The sequence below is a fragment of the Barbus barbus genome (genome assembly GCF_936440315.1).
Source record: "Barbus barbus genome assembly, chromosome: 29".
Lineage (NCBI taxonomy): Eukaryota > Metazoa > Chordata > Actinopteri > Cypriniformes > Cyprinidae > Barbus > Barbus barbus.
Genome location: NC_136757.1, coordinates 9,630,884 through 9,642,550, shown reverse-complemented (window position 1 = coordinate 9,642,550; position 11,667 = coordinate 9,630,884). Strand labels below are relative to the sequence as shown.

General features: G+C 35.4%; 1 protein-coding gene across 1 annotated transcript; it reads right to left on the bottom strand.

Annotated features, from left to right (window-relative positions):
• Positions 1–766: 766 nt before the first annotated feature.
• Positions 767–11,167, bottom strand: LOC306849452 (H-2 class II histocompatibility antigen, E-S beta chain-like). Its single transcript, XM_079384486.1, has 5 exons — positions 11,051–11,167; positions 5,632–5,907; positions 1,655–1,936; positions 1,395–1,508; positions 767–1,297 (listed from the first exon to the last, which is right to left on the bottom strand). Exons 1-5 carry the CDS (start codon positions 11,112–11,114, stop codon positions 1,275–1,277), a joined length of 759 nt encoding a protein of 252 aa, XP_079240612.1. The 5' UTR covers positions 11,115–11,167; the 3' UTR covers positions 767–1,274.
• Positions 11,168–11,667: the final 500 nt, after the last annotated feature.

Below are 11,667 nucleotides of genomic sequence, written 5' to 3'. Positions count from 1 at the left end.
TAACCATGAACACAAATCCACACCACACAAATGGCTTTTCATTGGCTCAACCTACTTGTTTCTTTTGCGGCTCCTTTAAATACAAGACGAGCATACGATCTACGTCAGAACGTCAGCGCGTCCACAAATCTTTTCTACAGCGTCTCAGTCAGGGCAGCCAGGGCGAATTTTGATGCTCTCGCCACCGGCGGTGTGAACGCACAGTTAGCTCTGCGCAGCGGCGCGCGGCCTGTTCTAGACACAATTAATATTCATATTTTTACAATATTTATGCTTGCAAAAATATAGGCTACATTTGTTTACATTTTGCAGAACAGAAGATCCGTCAATATGCATTTGTTTCGTTATGTTCAGAGCAGTCATGTGAGGCGTTTTCAGAGGTTTCAGTGTAAGAGGTTATAGAATAATACATCGTTAATTTACTTTAAAATATAATTTAATTCAGTGATGCAAATCAGAATTTTCATCAGCTGTTACTCCAGTTTTCGGAGTCATATGATCCTTGAGAAATCATTACAATATATCGATTTATTACCAGTGTTGGAAACAGTTTTGCTGTTTAATATTTTTTGGAACCTGTGACATTTTGTTCAGTATTCTTTCATGAATAGAAAGATAAAAAGAGCAGCACTGATAATAAATCAACATGATTTCTGAAGGATTATGTGACTCTGAAGACTGGGGTAAAGGCTGATGAAAATTCTGATTTGCATCACTGAAATAAATTACATTAAAATATATATATATATATATTTTGAACGGCAATGTGTGTGTGTGTCTGTGTGTATGTATACACATACACATTACATAAATGTAATCTATATATCTAAATAAAAATAGACTATATTCAGTACCTATATGATCCAAAGTAACTAGTAACTAACTACTTGAGTAGTTTTTTTATCCGATACTTTTTTACTCTTACTCAAGTAACTATTCAGACTATTACTTTTACTTGAGTAAATATTTCTAGAAGTACTTTTACTTTTACTTGAGTACAGTTTTTGGGTACTCTACCCACCTCTGATCATTATTACACATTCTATAAAAAAAATACACGTATTTTATCGCTGACATTAGACATGCTCAAATACAAGTCATGTATGTTTGATGCTGTTTGTTTTTCATTTTCATTACTACTTTAATTATTAAAGTGAAACAAGTGAAAATTTCAGTATAAGGAGACTGTATGTGAAAGTTGTGTCAAAGAGTCCATCAGTGATCCAAACAGGTCCTGTTCCAGTCAGCATCAGGTAACATTAGACTTACTGTAGTCAGTTTGGTACCAGGATCCTCCCTGACAAAGTAAAAATAACAATTTATTGACAAGTTGATGAATATACAGCCATGTATATGGATAAGCATCAGCCTGATACGCTCTCATCTAAACTGACCTGATGATTTCTTCTTGTAGTAAATGAGTCCAGCAGCTGCGATGATGATTCCCAGCACCAGACCAGACGCCCCGATGGCGATTTTATTCCTCTCAGACTCAGGGAGAGATGGGTCTGTGGGGTACGTAAATCAAGCTGTTAGTGAACGATTGTAAACATAAGCACATTATCAATATTTAAAATATTAGCCTGTGCAAGTAGTGTAATAAAATAGTTTCCATATGATCCCATTAATATGCCTTCATAAAGGTTAGTCTTACCCCAGTCTGTGATGATGGGTTTAGTTGAGCTGGCGTGCTCCACCACACAGGAGATCTTCTCTCCAGATTTGGGGGTGTACTCCAGCTCAGAGTGAATCTGGTAGTACCAGTCCCCATCAGCCATCTCCATAGTGGAGGTCACGTCTGAGGTATCCTCTTTACCATCTCTCAGCCAGGACACTTTGATTTTTTTAGGGTAGAAGTCATATGCACTGCACATCAATATGGCTGGATGGCTGCCACCAGCCTGCTTCACTGACTTGAGTGTAATCTTCGGTTGTACTAAACCAGGAAAAACATCAAGTCAATTACTCTCATATTAGCTTAAACTATTCTAATGCATGTAACACAAATATTGATAAATGCATGAGGAGACAAGTAGCTACAATGCTTGAATGAACTGAATTAACTATATGAACAAAATAATTATATGAGCATTAAATTAAGATTTATAGACTGATAAAGAGCAGACACATTTCCTCATATTCTCAAGATGGCTTTTTTTTTCTGAAAGTAAAAATTTTGTAAAATAACCCATGTGTAAAGTCAGCATTTATCAGTCATATATTTAACGACTTCACCGATTTTGTATTAAAAACAAGCATAGATCATACGGAGGATACCAACACATTATATTGTACAGACACACTACCAAAGCAGCAAACTCCAATAGAGAACGAGGAGTTATGTTTTCACTCCGTGTTGCATTTCAGGAAGGTGCCGCCATATCAGCAGGATACGCTATTCGTTGCCATGGTCCCATGTTTTGTTTTTGCCTTGAAGTTAAACATTCGTTCATTCTTCATTGTATCGTTTGCAGGGAAGAGAAGCTATTTGATCACACTGCATGATAATTTAATTTTTTCACTTAAGTTTTTTTAGAATTCGGTTTACAGATAAGACAAGATTCCTGTATCTCTTAACCCTCTGAGCCTCTTCGGTCATTTTTGATCGAAAAATGTTATATTTTGAAATTTAAAAAAAAATTTAATAATAAATCACAGCTTCATCAGAATGAGATGACACTTGGTGAATTAGCTATGTGAACACACACAAAAAAATCATGGACATGATTCAGATATGTTAAAAGGCCAAAAAAAGTCACACTTGGCACCTTTGCGGTCAAAAATGACCAACATAGGAAATGAATGGGAAATATGAAAATACGAAAATTATAGGGCTGCAACTAACGATTATTTTGATAATCGATTAGTTGGCCGATTATTCTTTCGATTAATCGATTAATCGGATTAAAAAAATATTGACCAAAAAAAACACTATTCCACATTCTGCCCAATGTTCTACAAACAAACGTGACAACTGAATGCTATGCAAACATACAGTGCTTAATTTATTAGACCACTTATCATAATAAAGAGAAAACATATTTTAGAAATTTGTCAAAAATTTGTTTAAATTTAAAAATGTTAGTGTCATTTATTGGACATAATAATAAAAAATGGCCTCATAACAGCTTGCATTCTTCCTGGTATTGTTTATGTACTTTTTGACTGCAATTGGGTATCGCGAAAAAAAAAAAATACTCAAATAAAAAATACAAGAAAAAATAAGTGCTCTGGTTTTCTTTCATAGATAACAGCAATAATGATATTATAGCATTAAAAATAGCCTACTACTGTTACTAAAGAGCTTACACATATTGGAGTACTAACCAGTACAGAAAGCCGAAAAATGATTTTGGTTATCACCAATACTGTTACTTTAGAGCAGCAGAGGCACAAACCTTACATAAACACATTGTTAAAAAACGTACATAAATTTGTTAAGCATTGTAAAAATTGAATATAGTTTAAACCTCTATTAAAAATTAAAATAATAAAGATAATAAAGACGAATAAAAACACAAACTCAGTGTTAACCAACAGGTAAGAGTAATGTTCTGCAGGAACTACTTTGATCACAGTCACCTCGTCATTTCTTTATCCTGTAAAAGGCCGTTATGGAGCGTCTCATGTTTATATTCAGACAGACAATTACACGCTGTTATCCCTTTAAAGTTCCTACTCTCATAAAATATTTTAATTTATTTTAAACCTTAAATTAACTTTCAACAACAGATAATTCAGCACAATGGATATGTTCGCGCTGAAAAGCCTATTAATGGTCTCCCTCTCTGTGTTCTGTCCGTCTGACGCGCGTGCGCGCGCCCACCGCGCCGGCGCTCATTCCGTAATTTAAACTTAACACAGACTGTCAGGACGGACCTTTATGCAAAAATGGAAATGCTCGCGTGAATTTGTGGCATTTATAGATAAGGATATGACCGTAAACTGAACATTTTTGCGCTGAGGACGCACACGCATCTGTCAAAGCGCCTGACAGGGCAAGCCATTACTCTTATGCATTAACTTAAAGCTTAAAATAAAGAATTATCATGTTTTGGGCAGCTTGGATCACGTGCTTCTCCGGCAGAATCTCATTCTGTTTCCTCCACTATTTTTAGATGCATTTTGTCCATAGAAATGCATCATTCAGTGCCGTAATTTGACTAACCAGCTGAAGTTGGACTACACTGTGGGCAGACCCGATTAATCGATAATGAGAATCGTTGTCGATGATTTTCATAATCGATAATAATCGATTTTATCGATTAGTTGTTGCAGCCCTAGAAAATTCAACTACAAATCAGCCACTGTGAAGAAAAAAAAAAGTGCACAGCAATTAAGGGGTGAATTACTATCAGTTGCATGTGCAGCAATGCGTAAAATAATTACAGTTTGTATGTAACTACTAGTTACAATTATATTTATTTATGGTTATTCAGACCCCCCCCCCCCCCCTTCTTCAAATTACTGTTTGATAATTATTGTCTTTGTTCTTATTTTCACCTAACAGGTGTTCCTGATATCTGAGTAACAAAAATGCTTCCCATGTTTTCCCTTTCTAACAAAATTTGTATATTTTATTGTGATCATAATGTAAAACCTGATATTTATCTAACCAAAAATATCTAAACCTTGACAAAAAGTAGTTTTTTAGAATATCTATACATATATATCTAAATGTAAAACCTAATAAGATGAAGAAATTATGTCTAAAAAACAACTGGAATCCAAAAGCCTCTGTATGTATCAGGAGGTTACACCACATTACACAAGTATTTATTTTTTTAATGCCACCAGATGGCACAATTCTCACTTCAAAAAAAAAATATTTTAAATGCTTTCATTCTGTTTTAATGTGAAATATTGCATTTGTTGAAAGTTAATAAATAATTAAATAAAAAAATAAAATTCATTTTAAATGGAAAAAAATAGCTTATTAAAGTTGCATAAATATTGCATATTATAATAAAATCCCCTCAAAATTCTAAATAATAAATTATTTAGAACAAAAAATATTATTGAACAAAAATGTATAGCATTGATTTTCCTGAAAAAAAAAAAAAAAGTTGCATTTCAAGGCAAAGGAGACAAGTGTGAGTCCTAAAGGAAGAGGCCCAGGGGGTTAAAGTGGAAGTGAAGCAGTCCGTCAAGTTTACATTATTTAGTAAACCGATTTCCACTTTAATAAAAAATAGAAAAAAATTTCAAACACGATTAATGCAACCGGTTTAAAGAAAAAGTGATGTTTTTGTTAAGGTTTTTGGAGCAAGAGCGCCGCCATCTTGCAGAACCACAGCGTGTGACGTCACGGGGTTGGTTTGCTTGGCCAGTGATTAAATATAAACATTTCTTTACTTTTTAAACACAAAAGTGTTTGGTTTTCACCAGAATTGTATGAATATCCAACACCAAACTGTCTAATTCGCGTCGGAGCCCTGATCTCCCTGCAGGCTGGATGTATATCCCTTACAGAATATATAGTGACTATGATTATATATTAAAAACAATCACATCTTACTGATTAAACCACACGTTATATTGCGCAGACCTCTGATCCAGCGTTTGTTGTGGACACACATGATAGAGATGATTATTGAGCAGCAGATGAGAGAAGAGTCCTGCAGCACTCACCTGATTTATCACGGACAGCTGAGTCCATGACCTGAGCATTAGGTCTGCAGAATCTGTCCACTGAAGCTTTCAGCCGCTGCATGACGGCCGGATTGTTGTTCCAGTACTCTGCAGATTTCACTCCTTGCTCAGTGTATCCCACACACTTCCCCGCGGTGCTGTTGTACTGTGCATCCACAGCTTTATTGAAGGAATATGACACAAGATACACCATATCACTGTAATCACTGGCGCTGTAGACGCATTCACTCATCATGTACTCGTAATATCCATCCGCTGAAACATAAAAACACAGAGTTAGAGCTGACACACTGAACCCGAGTCCGGCTGCCAGCGCGTGATCCGGTTCCGGTTCTGATGTGAAAGCGCTCGGAATAAATCACGGAACCGAACCGCGACTGATGACGTATGATCCGGTAAAACGGTATTTTTGTGTTTATTCTTAACAAGCGTGACTGACGCGCTGCAATCACAGAGAATGCGTATCTCAGTCCCGATCATCTTCAGCAGAAACTGACGCGGTCTTTTGAACCTTTGCATTACATCCGCGACAAACAGACGCACGCGCCGACGATCTGACGCCACGCGCCGCGGAGCAGGGAAGGACGAGTAGTCGATAAGTCGAGCAATCGAACCAAGTGTTGTTTTAATTTTTATTTTTGTATTAATGCTTGAACAAATACAGAACAAAAGCGCCAAGGGTATACACACAAATAAAATTAAATAAAAAGCACATATTAACTATACATGCATGTATAAAGTCAACAAATAAATTAAAATAAAATAAAATAATGAAAGGCCTTACTAAATCACAATAAATTAAATATACCAAATAGATACAGCTTTTTTGTTTGTACTCTCCTTAATGGTGCTTATATAGATATCTAATTCCTCAAGTACCACAGAAAAAAGAGGCTTCTGATTGCTGAATTTACAACGATGAATATGAAACTTAACAAGTATAATAAGGAGATTAATAATATAAGCCTCATTCAATCGAACCAAGTGTGAAAGCAGCCAGAGAAACAACACAACTATTAACTTATCTTAATAATATCGCTTTCTGGAATATTCATTTACATATTTTGTAAAAGCAAATCAACCCAATTAACAGCAATCAGCAATGACAATATCAGCAACACCAATATCAATAATAAACAATTCATTAAACTTATAAATAATCTTTTTTTTTTTTCTTTTTTTTTTTATAAAGGCATTAAATTCGCTCTGTTCTGTTGTACTTGAATTTATGGAGAGAGAATTGTGTCTTTATTACATGCGCGAAAATAAATGATCCGAGAGAAAAAAAAAGTTTGAGAGAAAAAGTTATCACACTGATAGCAAAAAAGCATTTCATGAGAGAAAAAAAAATATTTGAGAGAAAAGGTTTTCATACCAATAGCAAAAAATAATAATATTTGAGACTAAAAAAAGTTCTGAGAGAAAGTATTTTCTCATAGAACATAAAAAAATATACATTTGAATTTTTTTTCATTATTTATGAGAAATAAAATCTCTCTCAAAATACTTTGAAAAAAACTCTCAAATATATATTTTTTGCTATCAGTGTGAAATCATTTTCTCTAAAAAAAAAAAGTGTTTCTCAAAACGCTTTTCTTTGCACTCGATGCAATTTCTTGCTCTCGTGTCAGATTTTGCTTTCACTGTGAGAATTGTGTCATGGGCGGGGCCACGTTCCTATTGGCCAGTCGGGTGAGCATCGTCTAGTCTTGAGAGTCGAACTGAATCATTACACCATTGCTCGGTTCAGCTGCATGATACCGCCTCTGCCTTATGGCTAGTTTAGTTGAGCACGGACACTCCAATGTTTGGGTAAGATGATGCGCACCATTCAGTAGTGTCCTGCATTAGCCAAATCACGACAGTCCAGCATATGAGTAACGTAACTAATCCAATCGCATGTGAATATGCGCAAATATTCTCTAAAAACATCCAGTAAAGACAGTGATGCGGTCAGGAATGAGACGTAAACACACTCATGCAGTGTATGTTTCATTTATACTCGAAGCCGGATATCCCTGAAACGGCCTCATAGAAGTAACTTACGAGTCACGACGTGTAAGAATCCAGCTATCGCTGTGGCCAAAGCCATCTCTACTGTAGCTAAGCTGAATAAAAAGAAACGTGAAGACAGTAAACGCATGATTGCGACATTATGGTTTGTGTGTGTTTTTCCAAGTCATCTACAGGTAATCAAAAACGGAGTGTCCATTTACACTAAGTGCAAATAGCCCATCTTGTTGGCAAAGGCTATTTACACTAACTCCGCCCACTAATGTGTGATTGGGTTAGTCAAGATTAAAAAAAGAAGCTAATTCAACATAAGTTTCAGTGGCGTAGATGGTCAGGCGCATGCTTTTTGACGCGATCGACCCGAGTTCGCGCCCGCCTTTTGCCAAACATTTTTTTCTCCCTTTTCAAATCTCATATCGCATCAGAATGGCATTTCTTTTTAATAAAAATGAAGGAAATAATCAAAAACTTGAAAATAAAGTATCGGGTAGGGTTAGGGTAGGTGTAGGGAGGGCTTTATTGTCCCAATAAGGTGGCATCCATTTAATAAATTTGAATTAAGATTACATTTACACTCAGTACGTTATTATTGCGTACTGTTTTATAATGTACTACAATACTGAGGTGCAGATAATTGCCACTATTTGCAATAAGTAGTATAAATAGCAGAACATCTTGCTATTTTAACAGTGTAAATAGAATCTATCGCTATTTACACTAAGTGCAAATAGCCGCTGCCAATAAAAAAAGCATCTGATTCTGAATAATGCAGTGCTAATCGATAGCATTTATTACACTTGGCAATAGATACAGTACTAGGCAATAAAATATAACTTCTGCCTTATTTTGTGATAAAAAAAACAAAAATAAAAACAAAAAGTTATATATTAGGCTAAACAAATCATAAAACTCATTAGGAAAACTCTGGAAAAATATTAAATTATTGGTTATTGTCCAGCAGTGTATTTGATTTCTCAGCCAATTAAAAGCAAGTGGTAATAATAATCAATAATAAAACCTGTCAATTAGACAAAAAAAGTTATTATATTTCTAACTTCTTAAATGATTGAGAATCATGATTTTTTTTGTTTCAAATAGGGATCACAATTTTCCCACAATTCTGAACAGACAACTAAACAAAATATCATGTAATTTACTAGAGATTCTGACAAAATGTCAGTTGCTGCAGTCTATTTATACATTCATTTTAATTGCAAAATCTGCACCTCTTCTGTGGATAATATTATTTTCATAATGATCCTTACTCAAGCAGAAGTCGTTAAGTAACAGAGTGCAAATATTACTGGCCCATTTTGGAGTGAACTGAATATGCAAGACTATTTTACATGTCACTGTTTTTGACAGTTCATCCTTTGCAAAAACTGGGGGCATAAATTAAGAGTATACCCACTTCTCCAGGCACCACTACACCACTGACACAGCTGGCTTAGCGAGTTCAGCATCACTGAAGATTAAACATTAAAAAATAGCACTCATATTCAGGAATGAATGTGTATTATATTATTTGCTTGCTAATCGCTAGTAAAGCTAACCAGCCATCATGCTAGGTAAACTTGCAAACTCACCTGGTTTATATACTATTTTTAAATCAAATGCCAAATTAATGTTTTGATTTAGATAGTTTCACGCCTTATTTAGTGAGTAGTGAGCTAGTTTCTACCTTTGCACTTGCTAGCCTCAAAGCACCTGAAGAGTAACTGTTTGTTCATCATATACAACCTCCTGTACAACTATCAACTAACGTTAGTATGCATGGAAGGTGGCAACCCTATAGCTATCTAACTTTAGACAGTGACTGATATACCGTTTGAAAGTATCTCACCTAGTTTTGTTTAAAATAAGTTAGTCTTTGTATGGTTGTTGCACTACACGTTTAGCTACACTGCACATGTAGCTTGCAAACTCAGCTACACAGGGCTTCTTCTACATATTTTTAACCATCTAGCCGAGGTCTAGAGCTGACAAGGTAAATTGCAGGTCTAGGACTAACTCTTACATTAGCAACCCACGAATATGTTTGTGCCTGTACTGTCATGGTAATTAAATTTATGCTGCTATATTTATAGCATATATTTCACATATGCATAGCCTTCATGTCAACTTATCTGTATTTCCTCCATTTAAATTGCATAGTCTAAGGCAAAGATTTTAGAGTTATATTGCTCTATAGCCTACCGTGAGAGATACAGATGCTAAACACATTAATAATAATCATTTTAGGTTATAGTTCAGTTATAGGTTCAAACAGAAAATTTATCATATTGACCATAAAACAAAATAGTTTATTCTGAGTCCATGGAGTAAAACTGTACAGGAGGTTGTATATGATGAACTAGGGCTGGGCGATATATCGGATGACATTGTTATTTTCATCTCGTCAGTAAAGCCGGTTCCTTGATTAGTAGTAAATCGCCATCACCTGCTTTCAGATGGAGTGGCATTTACTACCATAAGGTCACTGACAAGCTGAGCCATATCGCATTAATTAAGGGGAAATTGCCCCGGTTGTCAGTGAACTAACGTTACGAAGCTAGTGAAAACTTCACTTACAGTGAAACTATCTAAATCAAAACATTCATTTGGCATTTGATTTAAAAATAGTATATAAACCAGGTGAGTTTGCAAGTTTACCTAGCATGATGGCTGGTTAGCTTTACTAGCAATTAGCAAGCAAATAATATAATACACATTCATTCCTGAATATGAGTGCTATTTTTTAATGTTTATTCTTGAGTGATGCAGAACTTGCTAAGCCAGCTGTGCGTCATCATCTTACCCAAACATTGGAGTGTCCGTGCTCAACTAAACTAGCCATAAGGCAGAGGCGGTATCATGCAGCTGAACCGAGCAATGGTGTAATGATTCAGTTCGACTCCCAAGACTAGACGATGCTCACCCGACTGGCCAATAGGAACGTGGCCCCGCCCATGACACAATTCTCACAGTGAAAGCAAAATCTGACACGAGAGCAAGAAATTGCATCGAGAGCAAAGAAAAGCGTTTTGAGAAACACTTTTTTTTTTTTTTGAGAAAATGATTTCACACTGATAGCAAAAAATATATATTTGAGAGTTTTTTTCAAAGTATTTTGAGAGAGATTTTATTTCTCATAAATAATGAAAAAAAATTAAAATGTATATTTTTTATGTTCTATGAGAAAATACTTTCTCTCAAAACTTTTTTTACTCTCAAATATTATTATTTTTTGCTATTGGTATGAAAACCTTTTTTCTCAAATATTTTTTTTTCTCTCATGAAATGCTTTTTTGCTATCAGTGTGATAACTTTTTCTCTCAAACTTTTTTTTCTCTCTCGGATCATTTATTTTCGCGCATGTAAGAAAGACACAATTCTCTCTCCATACCTGTTCCAGTGAATGCAGACAGCATCAGTATGGGATGAAAAATCAAGAGTTTTAGAAGTGACATATTTGCAGTCTATAGATATACCAAATGAAGAAGTTTCTCTCAGTGTCTTGTTCTTGTGGAAGACGTCTAAGGATTCAGGCCAATCAGCTTCTGCTCACATAAATGTAAAGTGTTGCTAGGTGGAAAACTGCTTTCATTTTCCGGTTTTCACTGAACAATTATTTGTGTGCATAAAACACATATAGCCATATTTATGCAGCTAAAAAATACAAAATATTTTATTTACGTTTTCATCAATGTACGGGGGGGGGGGGGGGGGGGGGGGGGCTACAATAGAGAGTAGAAAAAGTTTGAACTAGATAGGTCTTTGAAGATTTTGGAAAGGTACTGGGTGACATAGCAAAGGTTGTTTATTTTCCCAGTTAATGACATCAAATCTTTGAAAGACACTCAGACTTTTAGTACGGAGAGAAGACACTGACATTGTATAGTGGCATTTTTCCAGAATCAAAGCCCAGTGTGAAGCTATAATGGAAAGAGCAAGAGAAGCTATTGCAAGAAGATGTGATGAGAGAGGAACGGGCCAGCAGGGTGGAAGAGGAGGAGAGGAAGA